Source organism: Seriola aureovittata, chromosome 7, assembly GCF_021018895.1.
Source record: "Seriola aureovittata isolate HTS-2021-v1 ecotype China chromosome 7, ASM2101889v1, whole genome shotgun sequence".
Lineage (NCBI taxonomy): Eukaryota > Metazoa > Chordata > Actinopteri > Carangiformes > Carangidae > Seriola > Seriola aureovittata.
This window is the reverse complement of record NC_079370.1, coordinates 13,580,605-13,603,339: the sequence shown is the minus strand read 5'-3', so window position 1 is coordinate 13,603,339 and position 22,735 is coordinate 13,580,605. Positions and strand designations below refer to the sequence as shown.

Here is a 22,735-nt window from a genome sequence, read left to right as displayed (position 1 = left end):
GACTGAGGTGGACGATGTGGAAAACTGCAATAATGGCGATTTATTGCTGTGCAGCTGTGATGGGAGTTGTAGTATTTTGTGACCCAGACGGTGGAGAGATTCAACGGGACGCCTGGGAAGAAAACTTTCCAAAGACTTTCATCTGGAGGAAAGATAATCAAACGGTAAATATAACACCGACGAAGGAGAAGTGGAAGGAACATTTCATCAAAATACAATAACATAAACAGTATATTCAGTTTATTCAATGTCACACTCTTTGTAGTTCTTTACTACGCTTATGAATAACTGATTTCTCTTGAACAGGGGGGAGTTGCATCATTATGACTTTTTGTAATGCTCTCTTCGTCCTATTTTCAGCATTGAACAATGCGTTTTATGGCACTGAGTGTTAGTTAAAAAACCTTGAGGTACTCTGATGCACAACTCTCTCAAAATCCATTTTATCCCTAAATCCAGCAAAATTGCATGTTTAGTTGCAGTGGTGGAAGAAGTACTCAGATCATTTACTTGAGTGAAAGTGGCAATAACGCAGTGTAAAAAAGCCCTGCATTCAAAATTCTGCTTGAGTAAAGGTATAATTGTATTGCCAGCATTATGCATAACGGTCCAAAGATCCTGAAAGAACATTGTTTAGAAATAATGTGCACACGAGATATTACTTTTGTAAAACAAGAGTAATTTCTCCGGACTTCTTTTTCAAGAGAGCTCCCATTAGCTTTTTGTAACTTTCACTTATTTATGAGCTCATGTAAATCACAGCACAGCTTTCCACCACTCCACCCTAACTAGGTCCATTCAGCATCAAACATAACTGAAAACACCTGTGTGAGTGTGCAAGCCTGTAGCTATAATGATGCATTGTATTTTATAAGATAATCATATGGTTTCTATGTAAAATCTAAAGTCAACAGATAAATGTAGTGCAGTAGAAAGTACAATACTTCTCTCCAAGATGTAACAGAGAAAGTAGCATAATTTGAAATACTCAAGTAAACTACAAGTACCTAAATGTTGTACTTAAGTAGAGTAATTGAGTAAATGTATTTGGTTACTTTCTACCACTGTTTAGTTGTTTCTTAATGAAACATAGCTCAAAACAAAGACTAATACTTAAACAAAAGATTGTTGCACCTCATTAGATTAGATTAGACTGACGAACGAAAACAATCCATCATTCTGAGGCATCCTCCCTCTGTCTGTGACCACTACAGTAGCAGTATTATGCTGGCAGTTATTTGTGTGAACAGGTGGGCCGGTCTCAGTATGTGAGTGATCCTCTTTCTCTAACCTGGCAGGAGCCAGGATCAGGGCAGGTAGGGGACCTGGACGTGCATCCATAGCCACCAAGGATGCACTGAACTGGGAAACATCTGCTGAAGTGTCCCCTTCAACACAGTCATGGTAAGAATCCAACACACGGAGAACAGCAACCCAGATTCCATTTAGGGTTATAAATCCCAGAGGAGTTTTATTTTCTATTGTTACTTGGTGTATCTGTTGGTTACTTTGGTGTCTCCCCTGTTCTACCAGTTTGTAATTCTCCCTCAAGAGTCAACACAGCCTAATTGTTAAGGAGATTAAGGTGTAATGTTGAATTGAATCCCGACATTAATATTTTATGGGCTAAAGCTGTCCATAGGGGGTTCACAGTGTGTGTGCAACTCACAGATGGAGTTAGAGGAAGATCTCTCTCTGCTTGTCTGAAAATCAGGGATGGAGAGACAGAGGAGCAGAATGTCCCTCTTTAGTTGTTAATCCTAGGAAATAAGAACAAAATAAACATCACAGCAGCCAGAAAATCCTTCTCCAGTATTTATTTAAATCATTAAAGCTGCTGAGGTATGAAAAATCACTTGTTGAGTTATTGCCTTTAAGTTAAGGGTTATTTAAATTCAAATTGGAACATTTTTTTTAGGTGCAGTTCTTAAATATTTCAGGAATCACATTTATTTTTACTTTAGACTACAAACTTGTATGTCACAAGTAAAGATAAAATGAAAGACAAAATATGATTATTGTGATAGATGATGACAAATACAAATATACAGCTGACCTACAGTTTACACCCAGCTGCCAGTATATCAGGTTATAATGTTTAGTTTTTGTTGAAACTGTTATAGAGTAATATTGCTGTATTGCAATATATATAGAAGTATTTCTGATATTCAGCCCATTGTTACTGAGTGAAATGGGGTGGACAAATTGATAGAAACACGTCAGTATAAAGCAATACAGTTCAACAGCAACAGAAAGTACATCCTCCGAAACAACCACATAGTTTAATCAACACCTGTTTTCTGAAAACTCAGCAGTACATTTATTGCAGGGCTCTTGCATTACACTGCAATAGTTTTAGCTTGGTGTATTTAAACTGGCAGTATGTTAGTACTATAAGTTCACTCTTATTTTACTTGTAGAAACAAAGTATTGGCGTTCAGATCTACTTAAGTCAAAGTAAAAAGCAGCCAATTTGAAATTATTAGAACTGAGAATTAGAACTGTTCTTATAGAAATTTTTTTTTTTTTTTCTTTGTACTGAACTGCACTTTAATTAGTGGACATAGATCTTTCATCATTGTTCTGGCTGATTTTTTTTCTAAAACTTTCATATAAAGGCCTTTATTCTGATTTTGAAGTGTATAATTCTGTCAGAAGCCTTTATAGCTGCAGATAGAAAATTAGACAAATGAAGCCAAAAAGCTGTCAGGAGTCTGATAAGTTTTAAAGGGCTCTAATAATTTATTTCATTACTGATTGATGTAATGATTTTCTTTTGATTGACTGGTTGTTTAGTCTATAAATATCTCTATAAATACTGGCAGATGCATTTGACAAATTAATGTGATGTCTTCAGTGTGTGCATTGTCCAATACACTATTTTCTGAGGTAACCTTGTCTGAAGAAGTAATGCACTGTGTCCTATCACACGACACACAGTACACACCCATACCACTGTCCCTGCACTCTGATTTCATCTGACCATCCTCACCCTATTTTATCCTCTCCTCCCTTTTCTGTTTTCTCCATCTTTTTCCATTTCTCATTGCTCGCATTGATTTTTTTGTTTGTTTTTCCAGCTGATTATGTCCCTGTACTCTGATTCGCCGATGGGCACATAGCTCTCTGCACTTTAATTGGACATTTAATTAGATCACAGTTTTAGTCCAATTAGACTCAGAAGTGTGGTGGAAAGGGGGAATGGAGGTGAGAAGAGGCAAAAGTCCCCAAGCTGGTCTCTCTGTCTCCCTTCCTCCTTCTCGTTCTCTCCCGCTCTCCCCTCCTCACTCTTTTTCTTCATCTGATTTTTTCTGTCCGCCTCGCTGTCTCTCTCCCCCTCCCTCCTGAGGGCGGCTCATTAGTGATATAATGGGATGACACAAAACACACAGCCCCTAATTCTCAGAGTGTCTCTAGCAGCAGCTGAACCACACACACACATACACACACACAGGCCCACACGCCCACACACACAAGTTGACAGGAACTGTATGTGCTCACTGTTGCAGAACTTGTGTGGTTGTTTTAAGGGAGTGTTTCGTTATAAACTCTTGCCCTCTTCCTCCCATTTGGTACTGAAGCCATGAAGGGGTAAGCAAAAGTGTTTTGAGACAGATCCTGGGTGTTATTAGTGCCTCTGATTAATCTCCAGCACTGCCTGACAGTCTGCCAGTCACAGCAGCATCGACCAACACACACACACACACACACACACACACACACACACACACACACACACACACACACACACACACACACACACACACACACACACACACACACACACACACCACAAACATTAAGGACATGCTGAGCAGAACCCTATCGACTCAGTGGAGTGCTCCGGTATGATATCACTACACCTAATGAGACTAAGATAAGCCTCATTACCAGCAGCGCGCCCTTACATGCTAGTCAAATGCAGGGCTATTCTGCACCAGTTTTAGCTCCCCTATGGTTCCACCCTCTCCCCCCTTTTGTTGCCATAGTCTTTGCACAGAGCTCAGACTCAAAGCATAAACAACACTATGCCCCAGTGGGTGAAAACACATGGGCAAATGTAAACACACACTAACACACACCCAGATGTACGCGGATATGCACACACTTACGCTCAGGTGTAAGTCCTCGGAGGACACGAGTCAATCTCGGTGTCCCTGGAGCAGTCACACACACACCCCTCCTACCCTCCACCCGCAAGAGAAAGATACCAGACTACTGTGTCTCCTACTCTACACACACACACACACACACACACACACACACACAGACACACACACTTATACATCCAACACTAATTTGCGTGTTCCCTCTCTTTATGTCTATGTACGTATAGGTGTGTGCATATATAGATGGTCTGTGTGAACGACAGGCAGCAAGCAGGGGTGTTTTAGCCACAGGCGTCACTACCTGACCCCCGTGGCTATGAGATTGACAGCTGTGGTCCCGCCTAATTGCATTACTCTCCCAGGTGATTGGCTCACACCCTGGGGGCTCATTTGTCAGAATGCATTGTGGTAATGATGTAAATTAGCAGATCTATGTGTCACTCAGCCTTCTCCCCCCCTGCTGATTGGCCCCGCTGTGCCCCAGGACTCGGCCCCCAGCTGAGGGAGCCAGCTCATTGGTCCTTGGGGATCCAGGAAGTCCCCCAGAAATAGGGCTTTACAGATTGGGCATCCCTGTGGGCTGATATTATCCTTCCTCCCACCTCTTTACCTGTCAGTCAAAACCCAGGGACCGATCCCTGCAGCCTCTATCTCGTATCTGAAACATAGATACACACATACACACACACACACACACACACACACACACACACGCACTTGCACACACACACACCCACGCAGAGAGACATGTAGGTGGTATAGGCACCTGTAATAACCCCATGTGGACGCTAAACACGCTGACGTTATAACTGCGTAAATGATATAAAAACATACTATATATAAAAAGGTGTTTGTGTGTGTGTGTGTGTGTGTGTGTGTGTGTGTGTGTGTGTGTGTGTGTGTGTGTGTGTGTGTGTGTGTGTGTGTGTGTGTGTGTGTGTGTGTGTGTGTGTGTGTGTGTGTGTGTGTGTGTGTGTGTGTGTGTGTGTGTGTGCGTGCACTTGTCTAGAATTGAAATAAAGGCCACAGGCTCAGGCTCTGTTCCCCACTGCTTACCCAGCATGCCCTAGCTATGTCCTCTATCAAAAGCAGACAGCTTCAGAGTTACAGACAGCTAGAGAAACATATAGACAAACACACCACTCACAATCTCACACACACACACACACACACACACTTGGACTCCCTGGTTTCTTTGCTTGTCTGTCTCAATAGCATCAACTGAAGTGTTAGTTACAGCAAGTGTCTGGTGTGTGTGTATGTGTGTGTGTGTGTCAGGAGGCAGCAGTGTGTGCATGCGCAGCTCTCCTGTAGTGTTGCTGAAAGGTTTCATGGGAGTGTCTAGGTTCTTTGTTAAACTCGCTGTGGTTATATGAGGCCGAATATGAATAAAGACTAAATAATGTCAGCATCAGCATGAATCAATACGTATACAGATGTACAATCACTTGGTCTGGACCTCAGCCCGTGATCAATGCTTTTCTCTGAGTTATTGTCTTCATATTAACAAGTGGAGTGCTCCCTGAGGAACTCGTATGAATGGCTAAATGAGACCACTGCACACCTCTCAACAGGACCTGGTGTTGTTTTTACACCATCCTTTGTTTGATTTCATACACTGCATCGCAAAAGCCTTTTTAGCCAAATTTGGACGCACTGTAGGTGTTTCCAAAACACTCACGCCCTCATGAAACTCTAATTGCCAGCTCTTGGTGACATGAATGTCCCTCACACAGGGTCAAATATCGACTTGTGTCCCTCCCTGCCAGTGTTTGGCCAAATTATAACTTTTTGTCTGAATCTAAGATTATTCATAAATCAATTCATATTTTTATTGTGACCGCTGGGGGCTTGCGTATTGACTCAAAAATGTAGAAAAAGATCAAAATATGTCAACAAACGTGAAGGAAAAGTTTGGAATAAGCTCTGGACATGATTGAAAAGTAGCTCAGAAAATATTTGATTGTCTCATTTAGTTCTCTGCGTAACAGGATGTTATCGCCAGAAACAGGATATTACTCTTTTTGAAGAGTAGCTATGGCATCTCTGTTATATCTGCATGTGTTAGATATTAGTATTTGAAGACTCTATGTGTGCGCGTGCACGTGCATTACTGACTGAGTAATTGTTGTAAATTAGAGATGTTTAGAGATGTTTGTGGTTGGTTTTGGTAAAGCCCCTGTAAAAACACTCTCTCACGGAAAATCATTTCCCATGACGTGGCACATGTGCCAAACACGCACACACCGACACACTCACACACACCTTTAAGTGCCGCATCTACCATCTAACCCTCCCACCCTCCGTTACGCACATATAGACCTACTCAGCAGTAAATGTAGTAACTAACCTGTTTTAAGTCTCCGCCACTACTTGGCAGAGCGTGAGAAAGCAGCGAGTATGATGGGTAATTGCCATGCTGCACGCAGTGTCTACAGGAGCACTCTTTATGAGGTGGTGGCGGGGAGGGAGAGGGGGATGAGAAGGTAGGATGGAGGACACCGGAGTATTTTCTCCTCCCATTAGATCGCTTAGTTTTCTACCAAAAGTTCAAAAGTTCTCAAGAGTGAAACTGAAGTAATCAACCTGCCAATACTTAATCAATAATTCCTATCTATTGCATTGTATGAAATGTCTTTATACAGTAAGTTTCATAGGGAGTGAATCAGATCTATCTGTGTGACCGTTAATGAAAATGTCTCGGAGAATTCGCAGATTGTGGTGCAAGTTTGTGCCTCCAGCGTTTATGTGTTTAGGGGCAATAATTGATTTCTGTGTTGTGCCCCGCAGGGTTTGTCCCACATCTCTAAACCCACACACACATACACACACACGCACAGCAAGGCATGCTGCAGTATTAATGAGACATGAATAAGACATGAAGAGAGACCCCCCTCTTACACGCTCACACAGGGTCTCCCCCTCCCCAGCTGCTTCCTGTCTGCAGATTACCCAGCTTTCACTGGGCTCTGGTTAAGTGGGGCCAGGAAGAGATTTAACCCCCTCAGCAGGAGCAGACACACAAGCGCACACACACAAGCATGCACACTCACACATACACTCCCTACTGTCAGGAAATATTAGCTCGCTTATTACATTATCAGAAAGTATCTGTTTTATTGTGGAGTTGACTGCCATCAGAGCTTCAGGTGTTTAACTGGCTGAAATATGATCTATGTTTAAGAATATTAATTTTATGTTTTCTCCTTTGTAGCTCTTATCTATTAACATAGGCGACAGAAAAAATGTAAACTAACTTCTTGAGCTTGAGGTGTACACTATTTGGCAAAATTAAAAATGGGCTCTGTGGTTGTGGAACTTACCAAATATTTATTTTAATTTAGTTTTTTTATTTTTATGACGACCAGAAGGGATTTTTCAGTTAACCCTATTTCATTAGGAGTATCCATTAAAACCTGACTTCTTATAGCCCATAATATGCTACTTAAGTGTAAGTGTGTCCATTTGTGGGTCGTGCTTGTGGCTAAATGAATGGAAAGAAAACTGTCCAGACTCAGCTTAATGTGATTGTGTAAAACACTTGATAAGTAAGCTGAGTGTACGTTGCTGCGGGTTGAGTTGTGACCTTCCATCTGTTTGTGTTGTAGGCCTCAGCGACATCCAGCTCGGGACCTGCCTCTCTGGGCTCCCAGGTTCATGCTGCAGCTGTCAACGGAGATAGGAGCGCCCTCCTCAAACTCATCACAGGTAAACAGCAGACAAGTAATGAGCTTCTAAAGCATATAACAGATTCATTCACTGTCTCATCTCTATCAGAATATTAGGGCGAGGCATTGTGATTTTATGGTATGGAATTTAACTGGTTCACCCCAAGCACACAAATTCAATTCATATTAATATGTCGTAAAGTGTTGCTTTATTGTTTTCTATAAGTTACATTGCATTTAAGCCATCCGCAGAAATGTTAGAGTGGAGGTTTAGTTGCAGCAGCTGGCGTTTTAGGTTTTACACAGATAAACTACTGCAGAGCAGGTGCTCATCAGCATGGACGCTGCTAACGGATGCTTTACCCCTCTGTGGGGTGTGCTGACATTATCTGGCCATTCAGCAAAAAAAAAAACATGAAGAACTTAATATCATAATTGCAAATTCTTTTCACAAGTAGGCAGCATGGCCCTCCAGGTTATCGGTGTAAGAGTAGTTCCTTACTTCCAGCTGCTCCAAATAAATTGATTTATTTAGAAAAGTAGAAGTGGGGGTCCCAATAAACTGATGTTTTAAAAGACTTATAACTTATAACATAAGCCACATGCTGTAATTATACTTTATGTTCATATGGTGGGCTGTTTCGATTAACACTTACCCTCTGACTTGAACCTTAAACTGTGCTTTCTTTGTGTGTGTGTGTGTGTGTGTGTGTGTGTAGCAGAGCCCTCGCTGCGGGACCGTGAGGACCAGTTTGGCCGGACCCCTTTGATGTACTGTGTGCTGGCTGACCGCCTGGATTGTGCAGAGATTCTGTTGAAGGCTGGGGCTTCGGTCAACAAGACTGACCACAGCCAGCGTACCGCTCTGCACCTCGCTGCACAAAAGGTATGGACATCCATAAACACACAGATGTAAAAAAAAAAAAAAAAAAAGGAGCACACAAATGCTGAATATTATACCTGTAGTAATCCATTTGGCATGAAGTTGACAGTTTGATGTGGGTGGAAATGTAAAGGTTGAATGAATATGTAGATGTTTGATCTCAGTCAAGAGAAATTTTGACAGAGCACAAGCTCCAGTGGGAAGGCAGTGCCCCCTAGTGGTCGTAGTTATGGCCTTAGGGCTTGTGGTGGGGAATATCAAACTTATTTATAAGCCTGCCACACAAACACTGTAGCTTTGACTTTCACTTCCACACACTCTTATAAATAAACAATTATTCTACTGTAAGAAAGTGTTTCATAGCATTTTGACCACTGAAACCAGAGACAAGAGGGGCTTAATGTGCTTTTTACTTGAGTCTAGATTTAGGACCGGTCAGAGGAGACAATATTAATGAGAACACCTCTAGACAGGGTGGTCTGGTCTCTCTAGAGGGACATAGCAGGAGAACAGTGGGACGTGGTACTAATGATATGTCTTTACAACTCAGTTATTTATCGGTGTCTTCTTTTATGAGAGTGTACTGATACAGGATCATAATATCATTGAGGAAAGAGGGGAGGTAATAGGTTATTGGGGTCTGTCTCATAGATGGGGAGTGTGTGTGTGGTTGTGTATGTGTGGTTGTGTGTGTGTATGTGTGTGTGTGTGTGTGTGTTCGTGTGTGTTCGTGCGTGCGTGTGTGTTGGGGGATGCTAGTGATGGGAAGCCCTGTCTCTTTGACATCTGATCAATAAGTGGCTGAGACAGCGAGAGAGGGCAGGGATTACCGATCTAATTGGACTGAGAATAGGGAGGACTGAAACACACACACAGACACACACACACACACACACACACATACACACACACACAGTCTGGATGCATGCTCACACACAAGATAGATCTGTCAGACTGTGGCATTGTGGTCACAGGATGGCAAATATACAAAACACACTCACATGTGTACGCAGTCATGACTGCATGGACACACGTGCCCCGCCGTCCTCTGACAGCTGTTGCACAATACATCACCCAACAGCCTGGTGGTGAGCAACCAAAAGTGAGGATAATGATGATGATGATGTGGAGGGGACGACAGGTGGAGAGCGGCTGCTCTGTCAGGCCACAGAGCCGCTGTTTACTGTTTAACAGCTCATCTCACACGCTGATCAGAGAGGCAGGAGGAGGGAACGAAGATGGATGACCTGCAGATTGAACCAGACACTGCTAAAAGCCTGGGGAGTCTGAGTGTGTGGGAGTGTGTGTGTCATTGCTGCTGGTTCATGACTAATACTGAGGAGAATTGGTGATTTCTGAGCTACTTTTTAGCAGTTTTTTCTGTGTGCGTGTGTGTGTGCGCGCGCGCGCGTGCATGTGTGTGTGTGTGTGTGTGTGTTGCAGGGAAATTTGCGTTTCCTGAAGCTGCTGCTGTCCAGGCGTGCTAACTGGCTGCAGAAAGATTTAGAAGAGATGACCCCACTCCACCTGGCCACCCGACACCCCTCCCCAAAAGCCCTCGCCCTGCTTCTCAAACACATCGGACCTGGAGAGGTTGACACACAAGACAAGAACAAGGTGCTTCTTTACAAATACACACAAACAGGTTTTTTAAAAATGTTTTGACTTAACAAAAGCCCATAGTTTCTCCTCAGTCAGAAACCAGCCAGTCAGGACGTCTGACCAATAACGTGCAAAGAGATAACTGACTGACTGAAAATAGTTCATTAGAAGCAGCAGAAATTTGAGGTCATACACACATGAACACGGACAGGCGCACTCACACAGCAGTGAACGATGTAACAATCTGTGGCTTTGTCCTGTGTTCTTCTGATATGACCACAGACACACAAACACACAGTCTCCTCTGTCTTGTTGGAGCTGATGTGTATCTGACATCAGTAGTTAGTTTTGTAATAATCCAATATGCATCATCATGTCAGATGACAGTGGTTTCAGCAGCAAATCTCAGAATAGCTCAGTATGAGCTTTGTGAAGCACGTTGCCCAAATATTTCCCGGGCATGTCGTAGTGGAGTAATTTTGTGAACGTAAATCAAAACCTTGTGTTACAACAGCCCCTCTGTTTGTAACTCCATTCATCATCTCCATCTGTCCCTATTCATTTATCTCTCTTTTTATAGCAAACTGCTCTACACTGGTCAGCGTTTTATAACCGACCAGAACACGTCCGCCTCCTGATCAAGCATGATTCCAACATCGGCATCCCAGACAGCGAGGGCAAGATCCCCCTGCACTGGGCCGCACACAGTCAGGAGCCCAGCGCCACACAGACTGTCCGCTGTATACTGGTACATACCACTGTGCACACACACACACACACACACATGCATGCATACAACTGAATTTGTCATCATCCTCCATCCTCACCTGTCAGTCTGCATGTCTTTTTTTATTTTCTGCGGTTGTCTTGTGTGTGTGTGTTCATGTGTGAAGGAGGCAGCTCCCACTGAGTCCCTGCTGAACTGGCAGGACTATGAGGGACGGACGCCCCTGCACTTTGCTGTTGCTGACGGTAACGAGGCAGTGGTGGAGGTGCTGACATCTTACGAGGGCTGTAATGTAACAGCTTATGATAACCTCTTCAGGACACCGCTGCACTGGGCTGCTCTGCTCGGTGAGTGAGCACACATACTGAGTGTGACCTGCTGCAGCCGGAATGACAGCTGTATTTCTGAGATGAAAGATTTCAAACTATATGCAATTTATGTCCCCTTTCCCCAAAAACAAAATTAAAATTTTAGGAATTTTTACACTGGTGAGTTGAATCAAAGCCAAAAATGTTATTAGTTATTAGTTATTACCCACATGATATAATAGTGTTGGTCTTTGGGTCCAGCACTTTGATCCCAACTGAAATATCTCAACAACTATTAGGTGAATTGCCATGCAATTTTATAAAGACATTCATTGTACCCAGAGGAGGACTCCTAATGACTCTGGTGGCCTGGTCTCCTGACTTTTCTTCTGGTGCCACCTGCTAAAGTTTTCTGAAAAGTTAAATTTGTCCAACACTTTGGCTCATGACCAAATATTGGAAAACTAAAGACAATCCCATCAGTGTCAGCTGTACTTTGTGTGTAGTGGTAATAATAGTAATTAGTAAATAGTAATTTGCAGATGTTGGCATGCTAAAATGCTAAACTGATACCATACCTGCTTAGCATCAGCATATATTGATATTGTCATTATGAATATGTTAATAAGATAAAGTATCTATCTATCTATCTATCTATGTATCCATGTTAGCATGGTGATGTTAGCATTTAATTCAAAAAGCAAAAAGTCTTATTTCTTTGGGTTTATTGATCTTAAAACCCATTTAATAGCACCTCAGAAAGACAAATAGTTAATAATTGCATAGCAAATAGTGACAGTTGACTTATGTTGACATGATGTAGAGTTTCTTCTCTTCTTTGTAAAGTTAACTATAGGTGCCTGTGTAGGACTGTATAGCTGAGCAATTGCCCCTTATTTACTTATGTCTTTGTCATTATCTCTGACCCCAGTAATGTAAACATGTGTTTTTCAGGCCATGCCAAAATCGTCCACCTACTGCTGGAGAGAAACACATCAGGAACTATTCCCTCAGACAGCCAAGGAGCGACACCTCTGCACTATGGAGCTCAGAGCAACAATGCTGTGAGTCACACAATGTCTCATTGAGTTTTTTCTGCGTCCTCCTGACAACCCTGATGTAGGGTCGCAAAAGCAAGATATGTTAAGGTTCTAAACTTCTAATGATTTTAAAAAGGTCAAATTATAGCTTATGGGAAATTTAGAAAAGCAAGTTGATTTTTCTTCTCTCTTACTTTGTATACAGTTCTTTGCAGTTTGGCTTAGGTGATTTTAGTGATGATAATCTATGATAATCTATTTTATTGGAGTGGAATGACACATAATTATTATTTTCACATCAATGACCACAATGGAAATAATTCTTATCCTTGATGTGTGTGATTGAGTGTCTCCCTTCTCATAATGTCCAGTTAGATAAACTAAACTAAATGTAATTGTCTGTCTGCGAGTAGGAGACAGTTGGTGTGTTTCTGTCCCACCCCTCGGTGAAAGATGAACCTGATCTGGAGGGGCGGACGGCCTTCATGTGGGCCGCTGGGAAGGGCAGTGATGATGTCATCCGCACCATGCTGACCCTCACCCCTCACATTGACATCAACATGGCTGACAAGTACGGAGGCACCGGTGAGCACCAGAGAAACAAGAGGGGGAAGTGAGGCTCCTCTAAACTGCTTTGACCTGACCTGTCTTTTTCCAGGGCCTGGTGACATAAACCAGCGTGGTCATGTTACTGTACACACACACACACACACGCACATGCACCTTTACCCTTGCTCTGTTTGTCTTCTCAGAGCATGGCCTTCCCTCTCATTTTAGGCTAGGCATGATGATGCTGATGTCACAGGGGATTCCCCCCAAGGTGCTAGAGAGACTGCGAGAGTGAGGGAGAGAGGGAAGTGATACTGTCAGCAAAATTAGTGTGAGCTCGCTGAATAGACTCCCACCACTGCCAGGACTGTACTCTGACAAACACACACTCATGCAGACACACTCTGACCCCCCGGGGCTGTTTGGACGTATAATCTCCATGGCGATAGCCCCTCTGCTCAGCCAGGCGGTCATTGTTTATGCATGCATAACATGCAATGGTTGTGTCATGCTAATGAGACGGTGTGAAGGGCAGTGGAGCTGACTGGTGCCCAGATCACTTCCATGCACTTGACTCTAGTCTGTACTGTCTGGGGACTGGAGGGGGCTGGGGCAGTAGCCATGAGGAGGCTTAAGTGTATTGCTCCTCATTATATTTCTCTGTCTGTTTAACCCTCCATTGACCAGACTTTAGCTACAGCCGGAGAGAACCTGCAGTCGAGGGGGTGAATGAACGGAGGGGAGGCAGATGAGGGAGGAGCAGTGATCCTGAGGGTTTTTTGTCGTCTAGATAGGTTCAGGACCATATCTTCTTATCTCAGGGTATATTTGAAGTGTGTTTGTGTGTGTATGTTCACATAGCACTCCATGCAGCTTCCCTGTCAGGCCATGTGAGCACAGTGAAGCTGCTGTTGGAGAAGAGAGCAATGGTCGACTCTCTGGACGTGATGAAACACACGCCGCTGTTTCGAGCTTGCGAGATGGGACACAGGGATGTCATACTCACACTCATCAAAGGTGGGTGTAATTGGTACATACAGTGGCAAGAAAAAGTATGTGAACCTTTTGGAATGTCATGGTTTTCGGAATAAATTTGTCATAAAATCTGATCTTCATCTAAGTCAAGGGTATTGACAAATATGTGTCTAAAATAATAACAATACAAGAAAAAATCAGATCTTTCATGTCTTTATTGAAAACACTCATTCAACATTCAAAATGGCAGTGGAAAAAGTAAGTGAACCCTTAGAATTAATAACTGGTTGACCCCCCCTTAGCAGCAATAACCTCAACCAGGCACTTCCTGTAGCTCTGGATCAGAACTGCACATCGTTGAGGAGGAATTTTTGCCCATTCTTCCTGGCAGAACTGCTTAAGCTCTGCCATATTCTTTGGACATCTCATGTGTATGGCTCTCTTCAAGTCAATCCATAGCATTTCTATTGGGTTGAGGTCTGGGCTCTGACTTGGCCACTCCAAAAGGCGGATTTTGTTTTTCTGGAACCATTCTGTTGTGGACTTGCTCCGGTGTTTTGGGTCGTTGTCCTGTTGCATCACCCACTTTCTAGAGAGTTTCAGCTGATGTACAGACAGTCTCAGATTATCCTGAAGAATTCTCTGATAAACTTGGGAATTCATCTTCCCCTCAATGATTGCAAGCTGGCCAGGCCCTGATGCAGCAAAGCAGGCCCAGATCATGAGGTTTCCTCCACCATACTTTACGGTTGGGATGATGTTTTCATGACGATGTGCCGTGCCCTTTCTACTCCAGATGTAGTGCTGGGTGTTTTTTTCCCAAATAGTTCAGTCTTAGTTTCATCAGTCCACAAAACATTTTGCCAATACCGCTGTGGAGTGTCAATGTGCTCTTTTGCAAACTTCAGGCTACAGCAATGTTCTTTTTAGTAAGCAGTGGCTTCCTTCGTGGTGTCCTGTCGTAGATACCCTGCTTGTTCAATGTTTTACGCATTGTAGACTCATGAACAGAGATGTTAGCCAGTTCCAATGATGCCTTCAAATCTTTGGCTGTCATTCGGGGTTGTTTCTTTACCTCATTGATGAGTCTTCGTTGTGCTCTTGGTGTCATTTTGACTGGTCGTCCACTTCTTGGTAGAGTAGCAACAGTCCCAAAGTGTCTCCATTTGTAGATTGTTTGCCTAACTGTAGACTGGTGAATTTCTAAAGTCTTTGAAATCACTTTGTAACCCTTGCCAGCTTTATGTAAATCAACAATTCTTGATCGTAGATCCTCTGAAAGCTCTGTTTGGCGAGGCATGGCTCACATAAATGTGTTCTTCTTTTGCAAAACAAACTCCAAAAGTTTGAGAGGTTTTTATCAGTCAAATTAGCTTTAGTCCACACCCCCAAACTCATTGTCTTAACGAGACTCTGCTAAAACCTGACACCAATTAGCTTTTTGAGGTCATTAATTCAAGGGTTCACATACTTTTTCCACAAGCACTATGAGGATTTTTTGGTTATTCTCAATAAAATATAATCAACATTTTTTTTGTGGTCTTATTTAAGACACATTATATTTGTCAATACCCTTGACTTAGATGAATATCAAATCACATTTTATGACAATTTACTCTGTTTTACCATGAAATTCCAAAAGGTTCACATACTTTTTCTTGCCACTGTATGTGCAAGCATCGCAATAATAATACACCCTCATTTTCAGTGACACTGTGTTCTGAGTATTCAATATTGTTGTCCATGATAAAGGAAATAAAAATGATTTGAGTGTTGAAGTCTTTACATACATCAGTTAAATGCCTCAACTGAAATGTAAATGTTCTGAATGAAGGTTCTGCACATGTGGACCTGGTAGACGTGGATGGTCACACTGCACTGCACTGGGCTGCCCTGGGAGGAAATGCTGAGGTCTGCCAGATACTGATGGAGAATGGGATTAGTCCTAATGTGCAGGTATGCATGCGCATACTCAATTATTCACCTGCAGAGCAACAGAAACTCTTCTTTTGTGAACAGTCCCTACGTTTCTCTGGGCTGTGCAGCTCTAGCTTTCCATCCACAATCATCGTTTAACGCACTAGAAGATCTCCCTAACATGATACAACAGCGGCCTGTTGTAATAAACCAGAGAAGTCATTTCAAATCACTTTAGTCAGAAGCGATCTGTTCTCAGCATCCATCTGTATACACTAGCAAAGAATGGCAAAAATATAACTACATATATATTTTTTTAAAATATACACTCACATTTGCTATGATACACAGCTGGTTAGCTTTGGCTAAACTGTGGAGAGCTTTCTATCCAGAACTGTAGATTGGTCCACCATTAATTGCAACTATAATAGCATTGAGTCTAAAATCAGGATCGACCTCATAAATGCTGTGCTACTTTGAATTGTTCTGGACTTGACTGTTTAATAAATTTTATTCCTGCCGCACCAGGACCAGGCAGGACGGACACCTCTGCAATGTGCTGCTTATGGTGGCTACATCACCTGCATGGCTGTTCTCATGGAGAATAATGCTGATTCAAACATACAGGACAAGGAGGTGAGGACCTTTTCATATGTCCACAAATGAAACAACATTTCTGTCTATTGCTTTTGGACACAGTTGCAGTGTGACTGGATGCTTTTCTTTATGGGTGCACAGGGGCGGACTGCTCTCCACTGGTCATGTAACAATGGCTACCTGGATGCTGTGAAACTTCTGCTGGGCTACAACGCCTTTCCTAATCACATGGAGCACACTGAGGAGAGGTGAGGGCCGAGCCACTCACAAAGGCGGCAGAGGTGAAGCGGAAGTGGGAAAACAGATCCACGAATGACACTGGTGTTTGTGTTGAGCAGGTACACCCCTCTGGACTACGCTCTGCTGGGGGGGCACAGTGAGGTGACTCAGTTCATGCTGGAGCACGGCGCTCTGTCCATAGCAGCCATCCAGGATATCGCTGCTGCCTCCATCCAGGCTGTCTACAAAGGCTACACCGTCCGCAAGGCATTCAGGGAGAGAAAGCAGCTCCTCATGAGGCACGAGCAGCTGCGCAAGGATGCAGCCAAGTGAGTGACAAGTACACACACACACACACACACATAAACATATTTACATAAACAAAGACATACACAGACTGAAGCCTCTGTGATTGTTTCTGTGCTTTGAAGATGCTTGTATTCTTGTATCCCTCTCTTTGTGACAACACCATTTGCATTTTACCATTACATGCATTGTGTTCACATCTAATTCCTGTTTCTTTCTTCATTATCTGTCTCTGTCTTCCTTCTCCCACCTCTCCAGAAACAGTCACACTCGCTCCATATCTATCTTTCTTTCTGTCATCCCTGCACACACATATGTCTTCCCCCTGTCTTTCCCTTTTAGCTTGTTCTCCTTTTGTCATTTGCTCACCAGTCTCACCTTTATTGTCTTACACGATGCTTTTGAGAAGTAAATTTGTTTTAAGAGGGCACATTGACTTCCACTTTTTCTTCTTGGTATTTTAAACAGGCAGTTTTATTGAGTCGTAAATCTTGTGAGATCTTTTTTTTGCAAAGCACTAAAAATATTCTACCACATCTTGCCTTCTAATCATTTTTTCCCCCCCAATAGAAAACCGAGTTGTGACCAAAATGGATAAACTTTTTATTGCTCCAAACTCAAAAATTGTCTTGACAAGTACCCAAAGGTTGCCACGATGATGATGTGCATTAAACTAAATATGCCCAACAGTGTCGCTATAGCAATCAAATTTTTAAAAAGAATTAAAAAATAGACACATTTAAAAAAAACTACAATTTTGGCTGTGGATGTGGTGCATTTCACACACAGCTATATGCCACGATTAGGTCTCACGCTTCTTTGTGTTTAGGAAACGAGAAGAAGAGCAACGGAGAAGAGAAGCCGTGCAACAGGTTTCAGTGTCCGCTGCAGAGAAACGGAAGGTCTCTTTGATGAGAGCAGAGCAGGAAAAGCTCTCCCTTGTCAGCACGATGGAGGACTTATCCATGAATGACAATGTGGTGGAAACAAAGAAATCATCCAAAGCTGAACGCGCAAAGAGCAAAGAGGAGAGACACAAAGGTACAAATGCAGAAGCAAAATGCAGTTTGAATTGTGAATAATGTTTTGATACTTATGATATTGTTTCAGCATTAGAGATTACAGAGATTTGAGGATTTTTTATTAATCTGTTTATTAATATGCCTCTTAAATCCACCCCACCAGCCCACAAGAGCAGATCCTCCAGAAGAAGTAAAGCAGCTGATCTACAGGAGGTTCCTCAGGCTTCGAGACACCACACTCACATTACCGGTGACACAGTGCCCGGTGCTCCCCAGACCACCAGGCTGAAGGAACTTCTCTCTCCTGCCAGCTGCAGCCAGCCACCCAGCCTCAAACCCAGACCCCCCTCCATGCCCAAAGTCAGGGAACGACCTTCCTCAATCACAAGCATTCCTTCTACCAGTGTCTCCTCTATGGACCAAACTGAGGCAACTTCCAAAGAATGCATGTCTATAAAAAAGAGAGACACTCACACGAGTATGCAGGCTGCCCCCGGCAAAACTGATGCCCACACCTCTCAACAAAAGCACAGAAACCACAAGGAGCAGACTTCAGAGAGGGCTGCCACCAAAGACCAAACTCACACTCCCTCATTAAGAAGTAGTTCATCTTTAGACCACAAAAGCCCCTCAAGAAAGACTGGTGCACATGTACCGATCTCAACACGCACACACAGGGGACACGACAAAGAGCAGCGGAGGAGGAGGAACGAGGCTGCACGTATCATCCAGCGAGCCTGGCGAAGGTGAGTTTATGTGTTTGCATTTTATGTTCGTACCTGGAGGGGTGCTCAGTAGCTGAAGCTTCTGTGGCTGTGGAAGATTGCCATGTGGTGCCCACATGTGCCCTCACCCTCATACATGCCAACTGGTTCTCATCTTTCTCTAACACCGCCTCATCTTCGGTCTGGATGCCATCAACACTTGAGCAGTGGGGGGGAGAGCGTGGGAGATGGGTGAGACAGGGATGCAGGGGACAGACGGGCTATAATCTAGAGCTTTCATACTGGTTTAACAAGAGGCTAAAAGTTCAGCCGTGCTGCTCTAATAGCTACCAGCAGCCTCTCTTTGCTTTTCTCCCCTTCTTACACACTCTGTGTTTCTCTTAGACGCTGCCAGTACACCACAGGAGGCCCTCTGTTTCCATTCAGCTTCACAATTATATTCTGTATGTGCTGCCTATTAACTGCCTTGAATAAACTCTGTTTACTTTGTTTATGCTTAGTGAGTACTAGTGTGAGGATTTGCCAGCTTTTGGACCTTTGAACGCTGTCTGAGATGTTTTTTATTGAACAGCGTGCATGTGTGTGCGCTTGCATGGATATTTGTCGGCAGGTTCCACACACGAACACGGAGAGAGGTGAAGGTCTGCGAAGAGGTGGAGTTGAGCTATGCCCAAAACAGGAAGAAGATGGATATCAGAGCTCCACCTGCTAAACTGGCTATGAGTAAGAGCTCTGTGCTTCAAAGTATCTATGGTGAGATAATTTGCATACCATATTTATGATGGACATATACATACATACATACATATACATACATACATACATATACATACATACATACATACATATATATATATATATATATATATGTACGGTATGTTCAACAAACCAGAAAACAGGAAGTTGGAGCAAAAGGAAAAACAACCTTAGACACTAAAACAAAATAACACACAAAACATCACATGTATCATCACATGCACATACCTTTTCCCCAGCGCACAGAGCCCCCTTTCCAAGAAACCCACCCCTCCTGAACCATTGCACTAATATTACTTCAGCACAACTGTTAACAGTAACTGAGAGCAATGCTGCAATTTAGTGTAATATTGTACTAATGTGGGTTATGGGACACTGCTAGAATAATGATTTCAGTTCCAGTGGGCTTCAGTTGAAGTAAAAAGGGAGTCGGAGCACAAACTTGCTCACAGGTGCTAACGTCAAAGAACTATGAGAATCGCTTTTTTGGTGGTATTTTTGTGCCTTTATTAGAGATTTAAGCATAGAGATTTTCAACATTTTGAGATTTGATAGTGGACCAGTGACAGAAATGAGGATAAACAAAGATGCAGAATGACATGCATCAAAGGTCTCTTGCTGGATTTGAACCAGGGACCTTGCTGTTCATGGTGGGCTTGTTAAACCCCTAGGCTACTAGGGTGTTCAGTGAAACTCTTAGCATCACACACTCAGCAACAGCAGTTTCTGTCCTTATCAAAACCATGGCTCTTGAATTGCATGAAAACCCCAAACAGACTGAGATCTTGTGGGATAAAAGCTGGAAGTCAGGATGGTTGTCATACCAGTGTAGAGGACGCTGTAAGTGACTAATTCCGGGAACAGGAACTAGTGTAAATGTCTGGATGATGCTTCAATCCAAATACCAGGACAGAGGCAGCCTGGTTGCCTGTGTGGAACCTCTGGTAGGCTTTTGCCCCACAGACAGGCCTGACCTTCATCACACATCACCAGGTGATGATGGCAGGACGGACAGAAACCTTGCTGCGCCAAAACATATAAGCACACACGCCATCTCAGCCCAGAGATGGACAGATAGACCACTAGACACCCCCCCCCCCCAAAAAAAAAAAAAACGTCCCTCCGTCCCAACCTTCTGACGTGGTTTTCCCCTCCCCCTTCTCACCTCACCTCCCTCTTTCTCTCCTTCTCTCTCTCTGACAGTCCTGGCACTGTGAAAAGTTCAGAGCTGTCAGGGGGAATGTCAAACGACTGCGTCGAGCTATCTGCAGGACACACACACACACCACACACACACACACACACACACACACACACACACACACACACACACACACACACACACACACACACACACACACACACACACACACAACACACACACACACACACACACACACACACACACACACACACACACACACACACACACACACACGCTCTTATTTGCACCCTCATTTTTTCGGAGAAGTAGACAGAGATTTGATACACAACTCCACCGGATCACACCGCTTGCTTCATCATCATAAAGCATTGTTAGATTGCCTTTTAATTATTTTATTCTAAATATATCTTTAATATTGCTTCATCTATTTGTAGTAACACACATGAGAGAGAGAAATTTATTTTTGCATCACAGATAACAAAATTTTGTCAAAGAATGGCTGTGTGCAAGATCAATTGATATGTCAATTAGTGCAAATATTTGTTGTAAAAATACAATGAAGCCAAATTATTTATTTCCACCGTAAACTTGAATACTAGACAATCACTTAGACTGTACACACAAATTTAAGTGGTGAAGTTTACATGTTCCAAGCTCTCTCAATAACATAAAACAAGCACCAAGTTACCAAGATCATTTTTAAGCTCTGTGACATGATCAACTTCAAACTTGTTGGAGGATTATTCTATTGTATTGCCGCAGAATAAAACAATTAATGAAAACAGGTTGAACTCTATGTGAAACAGTATTAAATCTGATCAAGTACCTCTAGTAGAATACCTGCAAGCATCATAAATCAGTGATAAATCAGTCCCTTAATAACATTGGCAGTGTTTTATTCATGTAGGGTTAGGGTTAGTTTGTCTGTGATCACTAAAGATACAGTAAAACAATAGTTTTAGGCCCCAGCGAGATTTGAACACGCGACCCCTGGTTTACAAGACCAGTGCTCTAACCACTGAGCTATAGGGCCTTTGTTGTAAATGCTATCATCAGGTGATCATATAAAGACAACACCTTCAACAAGCATGGGTGTGTATGACCTGACTAGATTGACTAGTTACAGGAGTGTCCTGAGCTTTGTTATGCAACACGAACTAGTTGAATTCAGGAACTGTTCAAATGCTGTAATTTAATGGAGATGTCTTCCAAACATTTTTCTTTACTGTCCTTTAGGCAACTCTATGGCCAGACGAGGGCGTTCACTTCGGGGCTCTCAGTCTCAGCTGCTCCTGGAGATGCCACTACGCACTCAGAGCCAGTGTAAGTGTGTGTTCACATACACAAACACACACTTTAAATCAAATAAAAGACTCTAAAAAGGTAATTTTGTGTGCTTATTTTACAGTGAGCGGTATAGATTGTGTACACCTGACGGATGCGATGGATCAAGCCAAGCAGTTCTCTTACCACCTGAGACCACATAGTGCTGGACAGGGGACTAGAGGACGGGGAAAACATTGAAGCTTCACACACACACATTCACACACACACCTCATGCGCTTTGATGTTTTCTCAGCTGGCTGGCAGCCTTACCTCTATAGAATTACGATACACATTGTTCACTCAATGTGCCAAGCTTTCTAAAATTAAGCCATATGACATCAGAGCCATGACCTCACAGGGTGGGGTTAAGTCTACAGAAATGGTGTGTGTAAAAGATAACCTTTCATCCATTGTGGAAGGAACACATACACACTCCATCTCTCTCGTTCTCCATCGCTCTCGCACACACACTGAGATAACCTTTCCTCCTGCTGTGGAGAATGAGGCAGTCTATCAACAGCCAGTCATACAGATAGCCCACCTGCAGCCACACATGCGTACACGTACACGTACACACACACACACACACACACACACACACACACACACACACACACACACACACACACACACACACACACACACATAAGTTACTTGCTACACATCGGTATGGTCTTTAAGTGCTTTCCCTCTCAAGAGAAAGGTGTATTTCTGAACTATGCAGTTCTTATTTACTTATGCATTTGCACAAAAATAATCCACGTTGTGTAATTTTAGAAATATACCTCAGTGTTTGTTGCTTTTTAATTGCATCATAAGAAATAAAAAATAAAATTGAAAC

At 42.9% G+C, this 22,735-nt stretch overlaps 1 protein-coding gene and 1 non-coding gene across 3 annotated transcripts; one reads left to right on the top strand and one right to left on the bottom strand.

Moving 5' to 3' along the window:
- The first annotated feature begins 76 nt into the window (after positions 1-76).
- Positions 77-22,734, top strand: invs (inversin). 2 transcript variants are annotated; one of them, XM_056381046.1, is made up of 19 exons: positions 77-164; positions 1,299-1,404; positions 7,718-7,817; positions 8,500-8,663; positions 10,104-10,277; positions 10,843-11,010; positions 11,156-11,336; positions 12,252-12,361; positions 12,751-12,922; positions 13,748-13,903; positions 15,696-15,817; positions 16,307-16,414; positions 16,517-16,623; positions 16,714-16,923; positions 17,730-17,941; positions 18,086-18,668; positions 19,258-19,400; positions 21,805-21,891; positions 21,977-22,734. In XM_056381046.1, exons 2-19 carry the CDS (start codon positions 1,402-1,404, stop codon positions 22,090-22,092), a joined length of 2,916 nt encoding a protein of 971 aa, XP_056237021.1. In that variant the 5' UTR covers positions 77-164; positions 1,299-1,401; the 3' UTR covers positions 22,093-22,734. The 2 variants fall into 2 exon arrangements, with proteins under 2 accessions (XP_056237021.1, XP_056237019.1); XM_056381044.1 differs by having other exon boundaries at positions 8,497-8,663.
- trnat-ugu (transfer RNA threonine (anticodon UGU)) lies at positions 21,529-21,601 on the bottom strand. Its single transcript has one exon. It is a non-coding gene; the product is annotated as a tRNA-Thr (tRNA).
- Position 22,735: the final 1 nt, after the last annotated feature.